The 20,479-nt window shown below is 41.0% G+C and overlaps 1 protein-coding gene across 2 annotated transcripts; it reads left to right on the plus strand.

The window, feature by feature from the left end:
- Nucleotides 1-184: 184 nt before the first annotated feature.
- On the plus strand, nucleotides 185-17,649 carry LOC124142158 (cell cycle checkpoint control protein RAD9A-like). Of its 2 annotated transcripts, none has more exons than XM_048396603.1 (13): nucleotides 185-352; nucleotides 2,480-2,550; nucleotides 4,262-4,411; nucleotides 5,345-5,459; nucleotides 6,987-7,086; nucleotides 7,505-7,611; nucleotides 8,796-8,902; nucleotides 10,006-10,070; nucleotides 11,918-12,055; nucleotides 13,202-13,312; nucleotides 15,291-15,516; nucleotides 16,074-16,178; nucleotides 17,403-17,649. In XM_048396603.1, the coding sequence occupies exons 1-13, from the start codon at nucleotides 319-321 to the stop codon at nucleotides 17,505-17,507; spliced, it is 1,434 nt and encodes a 477-aa protein (XP_048252560.1). In that variant the 5' UTR covers nucleotides 185-318; the 3' UTR covers nucleotides 17,508-17,649. The 2 variants fall into 2 exon arrangements, with proteins under 2 accessions (XP_048252560.1, XP_048252561.1); XM_048396604.1 differs by having other exon boundaries at nucleotides 13,205-13,312.
- Nucleotides 17,650-20,479: the final 2,830 nt, after the last annotated feature.

Below are 20,479 nucleotides of genomic sequence, written 5' to 3' on the forward strand. Positions count from 1 at the left end.
AAATAGAGGTGCCGTTTTTGCCCATCACATAGTAGCCGTTTTCGCTCAAATGCGGTGCCGTTTTCGCCAGAGATATCGGTGACGTTTTGCTGAGGTGCCGTTTTAGCCTGCACCCTGACAAGCAAGTGCTCGTTCTGTAAATCTAACGCTGATTGGTCCATGGATCAATTCTGGCCAATGGAATTACCAGTTGCAAACGCTGTCCATATTGTCAACATGGCGGACAAAATGAATTTTGCGGGAATTTGCAAAATAATAAAATACTTAACTGATTCAGTTTCATTTTAATATTAACGAAACTTTCAGAAAAGCTACAAAATGAAATGTGTGATACCTGGACTAAACTTAAAAGGTATTATCTTATCGTCTCTTGAGAGTTTTCATTCGTACACAAACTCGCAAACCCAACGTTTGATGTAGCAACAGACCAGCTGGAACAATTCTTCTCCCGCGAGTCAGATATTAGTAGAGTGTAATATATTGGGGCCGACATATTACATCAGAGATACTACGAGGAAGACCAGACAAATGTCGACTACCGTGACATTGCATCTTTAGAAATTGGCACTAACCCTGTAGTCCTTGCCAAACTGCCCAATAGTTAAGGTATCCTAAGGACTAGTAGAAATTTGCCATTTTTAAGGGTTTTGCTATGTTATCATTATAAGAACTAGTGGACTAAAAATGTTAGTTTCTACCTCATCATTGTCACTTAGAGTTAAAGGAACATAGATAATAACTAACCTCCCCTTCTAGTTTGTGTTCATTGCTCCCATTCCACTCATTTAGGCACTGTACTCTTAGAGCCTGTGAAGACCTCCAAGTCGTAGAAGGCAAATAGACAAGTAGGGGTTATCAAAGTCTGTGACTTTGTTGGTGTGTGCCTTGTACACCGATGTTGCCCATAATTTCCAAGATTTCAATGGCATGTTTAAAGTAAGTTACTGCTGCCTGAAGGGCACGCTTGAATCATACCCGGGTACCCACTGTAGGTCTCAAGACTTGGGAACACAATGTCTAATTGGGAATAGTTTAACTGTTGCCCTGGCAAAAACTGTTTAGATACATGTATGAAACCAGACCTCATATAATAGATATATGGTCTCTTATGAAATGATCGAATCATGCGTACACTGAAGTTGACTGAAGCTTTATCTTTACTCAAACATATACAAGTCAAAATGAATGTGTGCATCAGCATAAAGAAATGAGAACATTAGCAACTTGTAGTGTAACCACTGATCTCCCGTGAGTTTTTGTCATTAAACAATATAAGACCTACATAACCTGACAAACATTGAAAATGTTGAACATATGAACACTTGCACAGTATAATTCACACTGTAATGTTAAGGTAGTCAGACATGAAAAGGGTATTATCAATCTCAATTAAAGGAAAGGGGGCAAACTTGCAACATTACAACTGCATATTATATTGCCTTGTCCCTGTACATGTGTAATATTGGCTTGATCGGTCACTGGATTAGTTACACTGTAGATCCTGGCCACCTACAGCATCTACAAGTTCCAGGATATTTTGTTGGGTTCATGAACTTTTCATCTTGTTAATTATTTCCATATGGTTTCAGTTGTATAAATAAATGTTTTTGTTGTTCAAACTGTTTTTTGCTGTTATATTTTATCAATGTTAGTGCCTCCTAAATTATCAAAAGCATGAATAACATCCTAAAAAGATGCTACAGAATTCTGGTTCTTGTCTAGTAGTAAGTGTAGGTTAGATCTAATAACCAAATAGGTTTATACATCATGAGGTATAGATTAGCGCATCTTTTTATATTGTATGCACAATCATTGACGTTATTTTTTATGAAATATCATCAAGAATGAATTCCGCCTCTGAGGACAGGGATGATATTGAAATGACTAAAGTGCTTGACAATAGGGCTGGGACGAGTCCAAATTTACTACCCGGGTACCCACATCCCTATTACCCGACCCTACCCGGGTACCCGCTGTTGGTGTCAAGAGATAGGTATAAAATGTCCGATTGGGAATAGTTTGACAGTAGCCCTGGCCGAATGTTTTTAGATACACGTATAAAACGATGTGGTCATGCATACACTGAAGTTGACTGAAGTTTTAGCTTTGTTCAAACATATTGAGACAGAAGGAACATTTCATGAAGAAATGCGAACAGTAGAGACTTAAACCTTTTCGTGTAACCATGTAGTTATAATTATAATGATTTTTGTCATGAAACAATATATCACGTGACTAACCAGTCCTGTGGGTACCCGGGTCCTACTCAGTCCCCACCCGACCCGAGTACCCGAGTACCCGAGTACCCGAGTTACCCATCCCAGCCCTATACATTACAACACTAAAATATTCTTTTGTAGACATGGTACGTTACTAGTAGAGTGGGTTTATATATATTCAGTATATCACATAATAATTGATACTCAAAGCTGTTAATTAATCACATTCTCAACCTATAATGTTTTCTCTTTGTTTACAGTGTTTGGAAGAGCTATCCACTCCTTGTCCAAGATTGGAGATGAACTCTACATTGAACCCCAGGAAGATGGAGTAGGTTTTAAAATCAAATCAAAGTGATGTGTTATTACGTGAGCTTTCACAATGATCCAGTAAGAAATAACCTGTAGGGGGAGTAGGGCTGGGACGAGTTCAAATTTACTACCCAGGTACCCAACCCCCTATTACCCGACCCAACCCGGGTACCCACTGTAGGTCTCAAGACTTGGGAACACAATGTCTAATTGGGAATAGTTTAACTGTTGCCCTGGCAAAAACTGTTAAGATACATGTATGAAACCAGAGACCTTATAATAGATATATGGTCCCTTATGAAACGATCGAATCATGCGTACACTGAAGTTAACTGAAGCTTTATCTTTACTCCAACATGTACAAGTCAAAAGGAATGTGTGCATCATCATAAAGAAATGAGAACATTCGCGACTTGTAGTGTAACCACTGAGCTCTAGTGAGTTTTTGTCATTAAACAATATGTCACGTGACTAACCACGGGTCCGGGTAGTACTGTGGGTACCCGGGTCCTACTCAGGACCGACCCGAGTTACCCGTCCCAGCCCGAAGGGGGATTTAGACATTTGTCAACATGGTCAGCTTGTTAGTCGTTCATGAATTTTTGCAGTGATTCCCTGTTAGAATTGGTCCCCAGCAACTTTAGATGCTGGTCATAGGAGGATAGGGTGGTCAGGCTCTGTGACTTGGTTAACTGCATGTCATCCTCATGATTACAGGGGGCGGTGGGGTAGCCTAGTGGTTAAAGTGTTCGCTCGTCACGCCAGAGACCCGGGTTCGATTCCTGACGTGGGTACAATGTGTGAAGCCCATTTCTGGTGTCCCCCGCCGTGACATTGCTGGAATATTGCTAAAAGCAGCATAAAACCATACTCACTCACTCACTCGTGATTACAGAAAATTAAGATCTATATTTGATCAAATTTAGAAGACTTTGTTTAAAACATGTTACCATGCTTACAAAAACAAAACTATTGTCACCAGGTTAGATTTCCCTATTTTTCGGGTGATGTCCTATAGGACAAAAACATATCACGAAGCTGGGGAACTGCAGGCAACATGTTGCACCTTACCCAAATACAAGTCCATCAACTGTACCCACTTGTACCATATTTTGACTAACTCCTGTCTTCCACATGGTCATTATATTTATCCGATTATTTGTTCTGAATGTTGCGCTAATCATTTTAGGCAGTGTGTGCCCAAAACATTTGAGACTACTAGCCCAAACATGGCCCTAGCATCATTTTCAGTAGAACTTCGTGTCATTATTGGGGCGGTCGGGTAGCCTTATGGCTAAAGCGCTCGCTCGTCACGCCAAAGACCTGGGTTCAATTCCCGACATGGGTACAATGTGTGAAGCCCATTTCTGGTGTCCCTCCACCGTGATATTGCTGGAATATTGCTATAAGCGGCGTAAAACCATACTCACTCACTCACTCGTGTCATTATGCAATGTTATAGGGACTATTTTCAGGAGTGCTCACAGATCAAGCTAAATTTTACAAGACAATGGCACCAGACCAGTGGCTAAACTTGCAGACATGTATATGTTTAATCCTCATTTTTATACAAATATGGCAATGGACATGAAGAATAGTTTTTAAGGAAATTCTTGAACTAATCAACAACAGCTTGTCCAGTTTAATCTCACAGCCACTGTAACAATTGTTATTTGTTCCCTCCTACAGCATGTGTAAACATCACAGGCTCATTCAGCGTTCTGTTTCAGCTGGCTCTTCGCACGGTCAACTCGTCCCGGTCAGCGTATGCTTGTTTCCTGTTTTCACCCAGCTTCTTCCAGCATTACGATGACGGCTCTGGCCTCACCAGCTCGGAGGACAGCGATGAGGAGGGGTTCCGCTGTAAACTGGGCATGAAGGTGTGTACGAATTTTAACAGATTACACGTCAGATTGTACGTAGGTCTAACATATAGTCTTATTGACCTAGCAGGTTTCAAAATTCCTTATATACTAGTGCCAAAGGATTGATTCTGTTCTTGCCTGCTTGTTTTGTCTTATAATTGCTTTTTTTGAAAATGTTGATATTTGTTTTTAAATGTTCTAACTTTCACATATCCACAAATGGGTATGTTCAAATGATTTAAGGAATGTAACAGCCAGTGGTAACACATATTGCCCCCCCAAAGGTGTATAGTACATTGATTTACTGATACTTGTAGAGACACAGTGCTATATGTACGTCACTAGGGTTGAACAGCTCTGGCTTTGTAGAATGTCATAAAACATAAGACCGCCTCCGTGGTCTAGTGGTAGAGCGTCCGCCCAGAGAGCTGAAGGTCCGGGGTTCGATCCCCGACCGCGTCATACCAAAAGACGTTAAAAGATGGTACTTGTTGTTACCCTGTCTGGTGCTTGGCATTAAGGGGCTAAAACAAGGACTGGTCAGCTCGGAGTCAGTATACTGTGTCTGAATGGGGTATTCATGTTAAACTGCGGCATGGTATCTCAGTGAGCTAGCACTATAAATCGGCATCAGTCTGGACTAGTACAAGCAGCCACACACACACACACACACACACACACACACACACGTGCATGCACATCGCTTTATAAGTGCAATAATCTTGGACGCGACATTAAACCCCATTTCACCTCACCTCACCATAAAACAATAATCTATGTGTCAAACAGACCCGCGGTAGAAGGAACACAGTGACTTTGTACCTTTGAGCTAACTCAAAAATGGAAATTACCTCTAGCAAACTGCCTTTGGCATCAAATGTTAATTCCTGGTTATTTCCATGGTATTTCAATGAATTTAGATCATTGCTTTTCTTTCTGTTGTTCCAGTCCATTCTAACAGTGTTCCGCTCCCTGTACACGATAGAGAAGACTGTTGAGAGGTGTAAGATCCATCTGGACAGCGAGGAGTCACGCCTGGTCTTTCAGTTGCACTGTCGGCACGGTGGGTCTTAGTTGAACTGTTGTCATGGTGGGTCTTAGTTAAACTGTTGTCATGGTGGGTCTAAGTTGATCTGTCGGCACGGTGGGTCTTAGTTAAACTGTTGTCATGGTGGGTCTTAGTTGATCTGTCGGCACGGTGGGTCTTAGTTGATCTGTCGGCTCGGTGGGTCTTAGTTAAACTGTTGTCATGGTGGGTCTTAGTTAAACTGTTGTCATGGTGGGTCTTAGTTGATCTGTCGGCACGGTGGGTCTCAGTTAAACTGTTGTCATGGTGGGTCTTAGTTAAACTGTTGTCATGGTGGGTCTTAGTTGAACTGTTGACATGGTGGGTCTCAGTTAAACTGTTGACATGGTGGGTCTTAGTTAAACTGTTGTCATGGTGGGTCTTAGTTGATCTGTCGGCACGGTGGGTCTCAGTTAAACTGTTGACATGGTGGGTGTTAGTTGAACTGTTGACATGGTGGGTCTCAGTTAAACTGTTGACATGGTGGGTGTTAGTTAAACTGTTGTCATGGTGGGTCTCAGTTGAACTGTTGACATGGTGGGTCTCAGTTAAACTGTTGACATGGTGGGTCTAAGTCAAGGGCAAGCACAGTCATGACAACAGGGGGAGAAAAATCGGCAGGTCCAAGACCAGAAACATTTCATGTGGGACCAGGGGCGGTCGAGTAGCCTAGTGGTTAACGCGTTCGCTTGTCACACCGAAGTCCCGGGTTCGATTCCTGACATGGGTACACTGTGTGAAGCCCATTTCTGGTGTCCCCCTCGATGATTTTGCTGGAATATTGCTAAAAGTGGCGTAAAACCATACTCACTCACTCACTCATGTGGGACCAAGCGTTTTAATGGTCAGTTGTTTCTAGGGACCGGCTCATTATCAATTTCAAATAAACTCAAGACCCGTGAAGATTCTGGGGTAGAATATGTCTTCAGTAACCCATGCTTGCCGTAAAAGGTGACTATGCTTGTTGTAAAAGGCGACTAATGGGATCGGGTGGGTAGGCTCGCTGGCTTGGCTGATGGATGTCATCGATCCCAGTTCCGTGGATCGATGCTCATGATTGTCTGGTCCAGACTCGATTATTTACAGACCGCCGCATATAGCTGAAATATTGCTGACTGTGGCGTTAAACAACAAACCAACCAACAAATAAATTCAAACTAATAACAATTATATAAGATATATTTTCATCTACATTAAAAAATCAACTTTGTCCAAAAATATTGCAAAAAGGCAGGATTGTTTGTCTATCTCTATCTGTGTTCATAACATCAGTTAAGAGTGAGTGAGTGAGTATGGTTTTATGCCGTTTTTAGCAATATTCCAGCAATATCACGGCGGGGGATACCAGAAATGGGCTTCACACATTGTACCCATGTCGGGAATTGAACCCGGGTCTTCGGCGTGACGAGCAAACGCTTTAACCACTAGGTTTACCAACCGCCCCCATCAGTTAAGAAACATGGTAAAGCTAGTTGTAGAAATGTAAAGTGCTGTTGATACTTATCGAGTGTAATTTCATTTCAGGTATTGTGAAGACTCACAATTTAGCTTTTATAGAATGTGAGCAACTGCAGGCTGTGTTCTCTAAAGACCTCTGTCCAAACAGGCTAACAGCTCCCTCAAAGTAAGCAACTTTCATTATGTATGTTTCACATCCAATCATCAAATATAATCATTTGTTTGTTTGTTGTTTAACGCCGCACTCAGCAATATTCCAGCTATATGATAGTGATCTGTAAATAATCAAGTCTGGACCAGACAATCCAGTGATTGATGTGACGAGCATCGATCCACACAATTGGGATCGATGACATGCATCAACCAAGTCCCCGAGCCTGACCACCTGATCCCGTTAGTCGCCCCTTAATGACAAGCATAGTCGCCTTTTACGGCTAGCATGGGTTGCTGAAGATTTATTCTACTCCATTAAAAAGTCGATGAATCCTTTATTATAACTGTAATCCTGTAATCTTTTTGGAATAATTGTAACATTAGACGTGTTGTAAATGGCTTCATGATAAAATCCACATGTTACCTTTCAGACTTCTTTGTGATGTAGTTGTGAATTTTCAACACAACCAGGAAGAGATAACTCTGATTGTGAATCCCAACAAAGTAGCTCTGAAGAACTATACCGATGATGAGCAAGGTATGTTACAGTTCAAATCTGAATGTTGTGAAATGATCTGACTTTAACCTGCAGTGTAGTACACAACTGCTAAACATTGTTCTGCCCCAGCTTGAAAAACGGGGCTACAGCGATCAGCATGTCCGTTCATCCAACTGTTCACTATCTGTATTCAGTTTCCGGAGCAGAACTCCTAAACCATTGAACATGTTGAACACTTCTTGTTGAAACAATTGATGAGGCTTGCTATATAGATCAGTCTGGTGGTGAACTGGCATGACTGGTGCCTTTTGATGATTTGGGAATTTTTATCTATATTTCACGAATATGAGGGCAGTGCTCATTCCAAACCATTGAATATTACTTTATGAAACATGTTATACAGATCAGTCTAGTTGTGAACTGGTGTCTTTTGATGACTTAGGGTATTTTGAAATGCTGAAGAGCATCATGTTTTTCTTCACTGAACTGAAGGTATCCAATGGCAATGAACCCAAATGGAGAACAAGTATGACTCTTGTTTTTAGTTTTCATTGTCTGGAAAGTCTTTAAATTAAATGGCTTTATAAAAATTCACTTGAAATTGTAATCATGGTTATGAATAGAGTGGTTACAATAAATTCATTATCGTCGAGTTGTATGTTGTTCATCTTGTCTATACAATGGTAAAACCTTTATTGACACACGACTTGCTTTTCTAGTTAGTGTCAAAATAAGTTTTAATTTATGTTTTTTATTAGTTAGGCATAAACTACTTTGCAAATTAATTCCTGTTACGTAACTGAAAGAGTGAGTGAGTTGGGTTTAACGCTGCTTTTAACAGTATTCCAGTTATATCACAGCTTGTCAGCTTAATGTTGGAGGAAAGCCCGAAGTGATGCAGTTTTCAGACGTTTACCACTTCGGTGAAACCCACGAGCACGGGTATGGTGCTGACAAACCTAGAAACATAATTAAGGTGAACCGGGATTCGAACCCATAATCATAGGTTTCTGGCGTGCCCAAAGTGCAACTCTGCACAGCAAATCGCGGCGTCTTAGACGCCTTGGCCACACACTGTGCTCCCTCGTATCTGTAAGAAGAGTGATGAGTAAAACTTAGTAGTTGTAATGTGTAGTTTAGGAGTTGTCATGTGCTGTAGCATGACATTACTAGGTGAATAGAGACACATTCCACCTCTCTTTTACTGTTACATCTCTCCTCAGACCAGGCCAAGGTCGTACACACAGAGCTGACCTTGACCCCAGAGGAATTTGACAACTGTCAGGTCGGGGTCGACACGGAGATCACATTCTGCCTGAAGGAACTCCGGGTGAGTGGGGTGAAGTGAAGCGTTCAGCAATAGACTCAGTCAGCACTACTCCAGCCACCTGTACATAATCAAGTCTGGCCCACCAGTGTCTCATAGCAATGATCCATGATGACACACAGTCAGGAAGGTCACACACTGTAAACTGCCTCCATGGTCTAGTGAAAAGAGCATCTACCCAGAGAACAGATGATCAGTGGTTCCATCACTTGCCCTGTTACTAAAAGACGTTATAGGTGGTGCTTGTTACCCTGCCTGCGCTCGACATTTGGGGGATAAAAAGGACTGATCGCCTGGAGTCCCAGCGTTAGAAATTGGCACTTGGTATCTTAAGGACTGGTACAAATTTGCCCTTTTTAAGAGTTTTGCTATGTGATAGCATTATAAGGACTAGTGGCCTAAAACTGTTAGTTTCTATTGCTGAGTCCGTATACTGTGTCTGAGTGGAGTATCCATGTTGAGCAGCAACATCTAGCACTATAAAGGGGGCAGTATTCCAGCCAAGTACAAGCAGCCATGCACATACTTGTGTATGCACGTTGCTGTATAAGTGCAATAATCTTGAACGTAACGATAAACCCCATTTCACTTCACCTCACAGACTGTTAATATCTGACATTTGTGGGATCTTACCACAAGCATGGAAGGTATTCTGAACCTGAAACCCGTCAGGAGAAGACAAGACAGGTGAAATAAATACTTAACTGATAGTTGATAAAGCAGTCAAAGGATATGAAGACAGACCTAAGTATTAACAATCATCTCTTGCCTCATAGACTTGTGATCCAGGTTAGAAGATATCTTCAGCAACCTATGCTTGCCGTAAAAGGTGACTATGCTTGTTGTAAGAGGCTACTAACAGGATCGGGTGGTCAGGCTCACTGATTTGGTTGATGCATGTCATCAAAATCCCAATTGCGTGGATTGATGCTCATGTTGTCAATCACTGGATTGTCTGGTCCAGACTCGATTATTTAATGCCTGCTGTCATATAGTTGGAATATATTGCTGAGTGCGGCATTAAACTACAAACAAACAAAATTATTTTCTTGTTTCTTGAGTTTGCAGGATTCTAATGGGAATTTTCATCCCTCTTTTTTCCCCAGGCTATTCTGGCATTTACAGAGGTGACCAACTTACCTTTGAACATCCATTTTGAGACGCCAGGGAGGTAGGAACATACATGTCCATCGTCATAAAGAATTTGAATATTGTAATGTATATGGTGTGGGTACAGTTTACAGTGCCTCCTGGTTTTCAAATATATCTATAAAAATACAGATATGGAGACCTCCTTTGAAGTCATGAAATACAGTCCAATGAAAAATATTTCATAGGACACTTCAGTCACAGTAACATGAAATACTTGTTCTGTTATTATACCTTTCTGCTTGAAGATCTGACAACACACATCTGGTGACCTTTCTAATCAGCCAGTCAGCATCAAGGCTTTTAAGTTTCCGCAAGCCAAGCATTCTGAGCAGCATATCTGATTTGTGTACCGACCGACCCACCCACCGCTATCCTACCTACCTACCTACCTACCTACCTACCTACCTACTAACTCACTCACTAACTCATTCACCTAGTTATCCCCCGCCGCGCGAAAGCGCGAAGCGGGGGATATAGTATTCACGACCGTCCGTACGTACGTCCGTACGTCCGTCCGTACGTCCCACCTGTTTGTTGCCGCGATATCTCAAGAACTAAACACTGGATTGTCTTCATATTTGGAACTATGGTGTATATACAGACTCCGCAGACACCAGTCGGTTTTGGTGACCTTGACCCCATTTTCAAGGTCACAGCAGACAAATCTGCTTTTAGAGTTGGAAAACGGTGTTGCCGCGATATCTCAAGAACTAAACACTGGATTGTCTTCATATTTGGAACTATGGTGTATATACAGACTCCGCAGACACCAGTCGGTTTTGGTGACCTTGATCCCATTTTCAAGGTCACAGCAGACAAATCTGCTTTTAGAGTTGGAAAACGGTGTTGCCGCGATATCTCAAGAACTAAACACTGGATTGTCTTCATATTTGGAACTATGGTGTATATACAGACTCCGCAGACACCAGTCGGTTTTGGTGACCTTGATCCCATTTTCAAGGTCACAGCAGGCAAATCTGCTTTTGGAGTTGGAAAACGGTGTGTTGCCGCGATATCTCAAGAACTAAACACTGGATTGTCTTCATATTTGGAACTATGGTGTATATACAGACTCCGCAGACACCAGTCGGTTTTGGTGACCTTGATCCCATTTTCAAGGTCACAGCAGACAAATCTGCTTTTGGAGTTGGAAAACGGTGTTGCCGCGATATCTCAAGAACTAAACACTGGATTGTCTTCATATTTGGAACTATGGTGTATATACAGACACCGCAGACACCAGTCGGTTTTGGTGACCTTGACCCCATTGTCAAGGTCACAGCAGGCAAATCTGCTTTTGGAGTTGGAAAACGGTGTTGCCGCGATATCTCAAGAACTAATCGCTGGATTGTCTTCATATTTGGAACTATAGTGTATATACAGACACCGCATACACCTGTCAGATTTGGTGACCTTGACCCCATTTTCAAGGTCACAGCAGGCAAATCTGTTTTTGGAGTTGGAAAACGGTGTTGCCACAATATCTCAAGAACTAATCGTTGGATTGTCTTCATATTTGGTACTATGGTGTACAGGCGGGGGATATTTCGTCACTCTGTGACAAATACTTGTTCTCCATGTTTCTTCACAGACCAGTAGTGTTCACAGGAGACAGTGATCATTCATTCATTCATTCATTCATTCTCTCTCTCACTCACTCACTCACTTATTCCATGTTTCATCAAAGACTAGTAGTGTTCACAGAAGACAGTGATCATTCATTCATTCATTCTCTCACTCACTCACTCACTCACTTATTCCATGTTTCATCAAAGACTGGTAGTGTTCACAGGAAACTGATCATTCATTCATTCATTCATTCTCTCTCACTCACTCACTCACTCAGTTCTCCATGTTTCTTCACAGACCAGTAGTGTTCACTGTAGACAGTGATCAGACATTCGAGGCCAGCTTTGTTCTAGCGACGCTGGCGGAATCAGAAGTCGGAGCATCACAGCAGCCGTCTCAAGTCCGGGGGAAGAAACAGACAAGACATAACAACAGGTCTGAGAAACACAGGGATTCACTCACTCCTTCAAAATATTCCAAAGTTCAAACCCAGTTAATAATATTGTCATAACATCAACATTGTTTGATGTTAAATCCCAACTTTTGACATATTGCATGCTGTCAACAATACAGACTATGAATGACATTCACTGACTGAAAAGATTTTCAATGACAGCAGTTGACACCTGTAAAAGGGGAGATAACTCTGGATAGACTACTACGCAAACAAGAGGGTTGACAATTGTGGAAATCCTTTCAGTGAACCAGCATTATTGGCAGCTTCCAGGTGTGATGTTTCAATAGAACACATCCTGGAAAGTTGGAAATTGTACTAGCACTCAAAATGTCTAAAATATGGTATAACTGATCAGGCTAATGCTAATTTGTATCCTTGGTAAAGACAAGGCTGCAGGAGATGGGTGACAGACAATGCAATGTTGTGTGCTGAAAAGTGGGAACCAGACCGTGCTGGTATTGGCCTAATGTAGTGGGAAATCATAAACATAGCAGGGATGTTTTTACATACAAATACAACAACCCAAAATTATGATTTGGTTTAATTAATCATGTTATTGGTGAAGTTGACAATTCAGCACCAAGCCTTTTAGAAGAGTTATGTCCCTTGGACTAATGAATTTGGTGTCAGTGGTGTTATTTTGTCTGCCAGCAGTTGGTTGTTGGGTAGCAAACTACTTGTATTTTTTAAAACATTGTCAACCCCTGCTTGTCATAAGAGGCGAGTAATGGGATCGGGTGGTCAGACTCGCTGACTTGGTTGATGCATGTCATCGTATCCCAATTGCGTGGATCAATGCTCATAATGTCAGTCACTGGATTGTCTGGTCTAGATTCAATTATTTACAGACCACCGTCATATAGCTGGAATATTGCTGAGAGTGGCAAACAAACAAACAACTTGTATGACTGATTTGCAATTTGCAGCAGAAGCTTACACAATGTGTGAAGACCATTTCTGGTGTCCCCCACCATGCTAAAACAATCTCACTCACTATCTGAAATAAAAGTTACAATATATAAAAAGAGTCCACAATATATAATTTTGAAAAATGTCAAACATTTGTCATTTTGATGTGATGACCTGGGTAGCAAGAAATTTGAACAAAGATTTATTTTTTTTAGTAGCAAGAGGTCGTATGCAAGTCAGAGTCAAACCCATAAAGGAGGTCGGAGCAGGCTGACACAGAGTACCGCCTCTGCGTCCAGGCTAACCAATGGCATGTCACATCACAGGTAGGTTGTGTTGTCAAGTCATCGAGTCGATAGTCGCGGCCATGTTGATTTTTCATATGCAATTATGAAGATAGGAATTTAAAGGACAAGGTATGAAAAGGCCCTTTTTGACCCCTAGGTTTTGCATAGTGCACAGAAATAGCAAGCTTTCACAGTTCTTGCCATTTATCTGATATTTCCATGTGCAGAAGACTTTGACCTTGTTTATTTCAGCAAGTTGATGATTTAGACTAATAGTGAGTGAGTGAGTTGGGTTTAAAGCCGCTTTTAACAGTATTCCAGTTATATCGCGGCATGTGAGCTAAATGTGGGAGGAAAGCCCGGAGTGATACAGGTCTCAGACATTTACCACTTCGGTGAAACACTCGAGCAAGGCTATGGTGCTGACAAACCTAGAAACATAATCGGAGCGAACCAGGATTCGAACCCACAACCATAGGTTTCTGGCGTGCCCAAGGGACGCAACTCTGCACAGCGAATCGTGCCTTAGACGACTGGGCCCCCCGTGCCCCACTAGACTAATTACAAAACTAAATGTCGAGATAAAACTAAAGTGTGTCAAAAATGCTGATTTTCGAAGTTTTTAGACCTGATGAAGGAGCAAGAAGTAGTTCTGAAACATACAAAGAATAAAAGAAGTGGCTATCCATAAAAATGTGTCATGTATTCAGGTTTTTAGATACATTTTTCTGAAATGTGAAGATTATGAGCAGGACTTTGACATTACTACCATGGGGAAACATTCATCTTGGGGCACAGACTTGCTCATATGGAGATGTTCTCTTGAAGTTTTCAATTTTCACTCATTTTATTCTTGATCATGTCAGATGTCAGAAAACTTGCAAGTGTACAAAGTAGGAAGCTAGTATCAGCCATGTGCGATAAGTTTCATACCTGTCTCTCACCAGATTTCAACCAGCATCCTCGGGTTTGTGTCATGCAGTCTTTTCTTTTGCTTGGGGAGAAGTGCGGGATACACTATTTAATCATTTATGTGTATCTTGAACTAGATGGGGTTATGTGTGAATATTTGAGATCCGTTGTTGATTCACTTTCATGTACATGTATATGAGTAGAAGCACAACCACAATCAATTGTAGATACAGTAAACTATGTTTATAACGAACACGCTTATAACAAACTGACGGATATAACGAAATGTGTTTTGATCCCGTCCATTTGCTGTATATTTGCTGTATATTTGCTTATAATGGACTACCGTTATAACGAACTAAAATTACTGTTCCCTTTGAGTTTGTTATAACTGTAATTTACTGTATATGTTTTTAGATATCTGGTTTAGTGATCCTGTGACCCTATATTTACTATTTGAGGATTCTTGTTCTCTTCCTAAAAACAAAATGGAAAAAAAGTGAACATAGGTCATAGGTCACTTTTATAACATTCCAAAACTCATTGTTTTATTTCCTGTTCCCTTTATATCATCCAAACCGCTTTTATAAGATCAATTAAAAAAAACTTTTGAAATTTTATTCCTGTATGTTTATTTCAATGATGACAATATAAATTTGTTCCAAAAGATTGTAAACAAATTAGTTTTTTAAAAAGAGGCCAGGTGAGCAAGGATATACCTTGTAGCCTGGCGATATACCATTACCGTATTCAACGTAATAAGCACCCCGCTCTAATAAGTGCCCACGGCAGTATTTGCTAATATAATGGCAAGTGAACAATCCCAATTAGCATCCTGATCGATCCGATTGATCAATGTTCACAAGACTTATTTAGTTGTGTACAATGCATTATATATGCACCCTTATATGGGCAATTAAATTGTAGAAAAATATATCTGTTGTACATAAACATTTCAGGCTGTCAGCATAACCCACGAAATTTATCTTTCAACTCTGTTTTTTTTCACCAAAATAATATTCTAAGAAGAGCCCCCTATTTCTTATTTTGAGAGTGCCTTGGGTGCTTAATACATCGAATACGGTATATGCATTACATCATGCAGACCCAACACCAGCTCAGACCGAGGAGTTGCAGCAGATCTGGATGACACAGTGGAGGCTGAGGTAGAAATTAATGAAGCAACTATCCATCATGGTGATGCCATGGAAACAGAACAGCCTGTCACCGATGAAGGGGGTCGGCTGCAGGGGTCAAGGTCACCTAAACCTTCAGGGTCAACCGTGAGCGACCCCAGTCCTGTAATCCCAGTGCAGAGTGATAGACCTACAGTGAGTTGTTTGTCTGCAGTGTCCTCGAATCTTTTGTGATAGGGAGTCAGTAGTGACAGAGAGTGAGTGAGGTTTAATGCTGCTTTGAACAGTATTCCAGTTATATCACAGTGTTTCAGCTTAATGTGGGAGGAAAGTCTAATGTCATGCAGGTCTGAGACGCCACTTTGGTGAGACACATGAGTCTGGTGCTTACAAACCTTGAAACATGATAAGGGTGAATCTGGATTCGAACCCACGATCTTAGGTTTCTGGTTTGTTTTGTTTGTTTGTTTGTTTGTTTAACGCCACACTCAGCAATATTCCAGCTATATGACGGCGGTCTGTAAATAATCGAGTCTGGACCAGACAATCCAGTGATTAATATCATGATCATCGATCCACGCAATTGGGATCGATGACATGCATCAACCAAGTCAGTGAGCCTGACCACCCAGTCCTGTTAGTCGCCTCTTACAACAAGCATAGTCGCCTTTTATGGAAAGCCTGGGTTGCTGAAAACCTATTCTACCCCGGATCAAACCAAACCAAAACTAAGTAAGAACATGTTGTTTCAGGACACAAGGGTTCCAGCAGAGGAATCAGTACTACAAGACGTGGGAGAAGACGAGGAGGAGGAGGAGGAGGAGGAGCTGGTCCCAGGCACTCCCCCCAGCAAGAAGGTAGATGGGGAGCTTCTGGAAAGACTTTTGATTGTTTTTTAAATTAGATTCCACTTGTGCATTGTTTTCTTTTTGGCTTATATTTGCACCTCAGTTTTTTATTTCTATATGGCCATGTTGAGACCATGGTGAATCATCTGTTTGTCATAAACATCAATGTTTCAACGTCAAGAATGTGTAACTACAAACTTCTATTTGCGTAAGTATTATGATAAAATATATTTTTGTTGTATGTGCAGAGTTACTTCCCTTTCACAAAGTCATCATTATGTTTATACCGAAAAGTTTTGATACACATCACGAAACAGTCACTTTATGTCACAATATATCGGATATAACAACGTATCACAATATGATTCCAATGGAAGAGTGTGCAGCAATCTGATTGGTTGTTAATAGTTAAATTAGATTTGAAGACCAGAAGTCTTCTTATTTCTGTACTTATTTAAAACAATACAGCAAGATATGGTTATCACAAATTCAAGGGTTTGTTGTATCCGTAATTTTCTAAACCATGTCCACCATTTTGCAATCCCTGATATCATTCATGATTTCACCTAGGATTTAAAATAAAGACTGAGTATTTCTGAGTAGTTCAACAAGTGCTGGAGATTGTGGTACTCAGTTCATATAAACTTTTTACTGTTTTCATGAAAAGGTTTAACAAAAACAAAAAACAAAAATTTTAAAACTTTTCCTTTCTCACACTATGCATTTCTTGTTGTTCTTTGATCCTGGTGTGAAACGTCCTAGAACAAAGTTTCCAGCTTCAAAAACACAACTCACCACAACATATCCCATACATCACCATACATCCCAGTCATTGTGATTACGCACTACTGCAAACCTGTGTGAGTGTGAGTTGGGTTTAACGCCGCTTTTAACAGTATTACAGTTATATGTCAGCTTAATGTGGGAGGAAAGCCCGAAGTGATGCAGGTCTCAGACGTTTACCACGTTGGTAAAACCAACGAGCACGGGTATGGTGCTGACAAACCTAGAAACATAATCGGGGTGAACCAGGATTCGAACCCACAATCATAGCATGTGAGTGTGAGATAGGATTAGTATATACAATTTTTTTTACGATATTGCAGCACTAGAAATCAGCAGGGCTGAGAGAAGACTTCTGTAATAGATTGGTATAAGCATGTCATATCCATGTTCATTATTACCATGTTGTATTACCCTGGTTTAACAAAAACGTCCACTGTATTTCCACAGTTCCGCTCCCTGTTCTTCGGCCTGTCTCAGTCCCAGTCTACACAGAGTCAAGCCCCGCCCCAGCCCACCAGTGTCCTGGCGGCAGACACAGACGAGGAGGATTAGGACGTCCAGCAGCAGTTTTAACCCGAGACTGTCATCAGCACATGAAATTATTGAGAATTTTACTCTGTACATAGTTGTACAAAGTCATTGTTAATATATGGATTCATGATGTACAGGTTCATTAAACTATTGCATCAGTCAACCATGTCTTTGGTTGGTTCTCTTGAGTAGATCCACATGACCAGGGTAGCATTGTACAAAACAAAGGTAGACCTCATCTTCCCGAGGCAAGAGAGTTAACTGACTTTAAAAGTCGAGTTTCCACCCTTGCCGAACTAGGCTGGAATTCCTGGGCTCGATCGTAGCGCCACCAGTGGCTATTACCAGTTATGTCCCTTCTAAGCCTCTCCTATGGACCAATCAGATTCCACCTCTCGTATCATTTGCATTTTCTTCAAACAAAATGGCAGTGCCACGTCAGGACAATCGGCTTGATAATCATGATCTATATTGTGATAAAACGGGTCTAAGATCGCGAAATGCATCAAATCACGTGAGCACCTTGATTAACAACATGAAAGATTTTGAAAATATCTGTTGACAATGATTTGGCGGTGCACATGCTTTGCAAATCCTGCAATCAACCGAAATCTGCATGACAGTTTACGAACCGGATTTGATTTTGATTTGACTATGCATAGACTCGTTCGTCCAGCCAAGTTGTAAAGCCATAATACCAGCCTAGTTCAGCAAGGGTGGAAACTGGACTTTTATAGTCAGTTAACTCACTTGCTTCAGAAAGATGAGGTAGACCTATGATTGTCGTAAGTCCATGCTAAGGTATTGTAGTATGATCACCCTAGCGTTAAGATCACTTTGTACAGTGATTGACATCATGAGCATCAATCTACGCAATTGGGATACAATGACATGCATTGACCAAGTCTGTGAGCCTGACCACCCAATCCTGTTAGTCGTCTTTTACGGCAAGCATGGGTTGCTGAAGACCTATTCTACCCGGATCTTCATGGGTAAGTTGTGGTTGGTAACATCCATTCATATATATTCTGTACCCATGATCATTCCTAAATTGCTACTGCCTCTGTGGTCTAGTGGTAGAGCGTCTGCCCGGAGAGTGGAAGGTCCAGGGTTTGATCCCAGACGTTAAAAGATGGTACTTGTTGCTACCCTGTCTGGCGCTCGGCATTAAGGGGCTAAAACAAGGACTGGTCGGCTTGGAGTCAGTATACTGTGTCTGAGTGGGGTATTCATGTTGAACTGCGGCATGGTATCTCAGCTAAAACTAGACCACGGAGGCGAACTCATGTACTCTGAAACATATCCTCTACATAGTGGTGGTCTGCAAATATTCAAATCTAGACAAGACAATCCAGTGATTGACATTATAAGCAGGGATCCATGCCATCAGTGTATGATGAAATGCTATCAACCAAGTCACTGTGCCTGACCACCAGCCTCATAAAACAAGTATAGGTTGCCGGGACAACTTCTAAACCAGAAACAGGGGCATGGGTGGCCCGGTCGTCTAAGGCGCTGCGATTTGCTGTGCAGAGTTGCGTCCCTTGGGCACGCCACAAACCTATGATTGTGGGTTCGAATCTCGGTTCGCCCTGATTATGTTTCTAGGTTTGTCAGCACCATACCCGTGCTCGCAGGTTTCAGGGAAGTGGTAAACGTCTGAGACCTGCATCACTTCAGGCTTTCCTCCCATATTAAGCTGACATGCCATGATATAACTGGAATAGTGTTAAAAGCGGCGTTAAACCCAACTCACTCTTTCACACCCAGAAACCCCCAAGGCACAATGTAGTCCCACTGTCACCCCCAGCATTTAAAGACAAAGACAAGGATATCCACGACTGAAAAATCTGGTTTATTTGATATCAACATTCACCTAAACAATCCAAGCACACCAAACTGATTGTAAATAAAGTACAGGGTAGCATTCACAAAGTCTGAAAACGATATTAATAGTTGAAGTCCAGTTAAACCATTCGGTCTGTGACTCATTATGAGGTTATGAACACAAACATGTATCTCGCATATTTACACAAGGCATGATGAGGATGAGGATGAGTATATTCATGTTCATTGCTATTTACAAGCTGAAAGGCTCGACTTGTTCAGTGTTTGTAACCATGGTAATGAAGGTTCTCTCACCTGTAAAATCTATCACAAATATTCACTATTTTGAAAAGGATGAAATCGTAAATACAGGATAATAACCCCTTGTTAATAATACGGCATTAATTTATCATGAAGTGGGAAAATAACCAGGACGGTGATTTCGTTAGGCGACACTTTTTTTCTTATGGTTTACAGATTTATAGACCGTGCTACCAATTAACTTGGGTCTGTCAAAATGAAAATAGAAATAGATTTTTATGCGTATATTTTTTATTTTGTTAGTATGAAAATGTTCTGTGGGTCAATTTACTGAACGAAAATTAATGGGTATAAAGTGGAGCTTGATTTTTGTCACAAACAACACATTTGATCTTTAATTATTTCAGAAGTTAACAGTGACTTTTAACTTGTATGATTTTGGCAGTTTTATTAATATAATTTCCATCATATATACATGTAATGTGATCAGGCAAAAGAAAATGTTCAAACAATTATTTTCTGTTTGTTGCTAATGGCTCCGGTCACTCAAATCAGTCAACTAAATATAAAAAAATGTGTCGCCTCAGCTTGATCCAATACCTGTGAGCCATAATCATCTCACATGGGAAATCTTTCCCTGCAGCCTCTCTGGGACACATTACCAGAACATGTGAATCAGAGAAAAGTATTCAATCATTTTATCCGTTGGAAATTGCTTTTATTTTGGTGTACAGGTACAGTGTTCAAACAAATAGCCCTTCTTCTGGGAGTTCAATCTCATTAAAATCAATCACCGCTAAACAAAGATCTGAGGACATCCCATTACGGGTCACGTCAGACTGACCTTGCGCGAACTTTGACCGACCAATGGATTGACCAATCAGAAGGGAGCTTTCTCGTGCTTA

Source organism: Haliotis rufescens, unplaced genomic scaffold (assembly GCF_023055435.1).
Source record: "Haliotis rufescens isolate VD_foot unplaced genomic scaffold, xgHalRufe1.0.p SCAF_158, whole genome shotgun sequence".
Taxonomy (NCBI): Eukaryota; Metazoa; Mollusca; class Gastropoda; order Lepetellida; family Haliotidae; genus Haliotis; species Haliotis rufescens.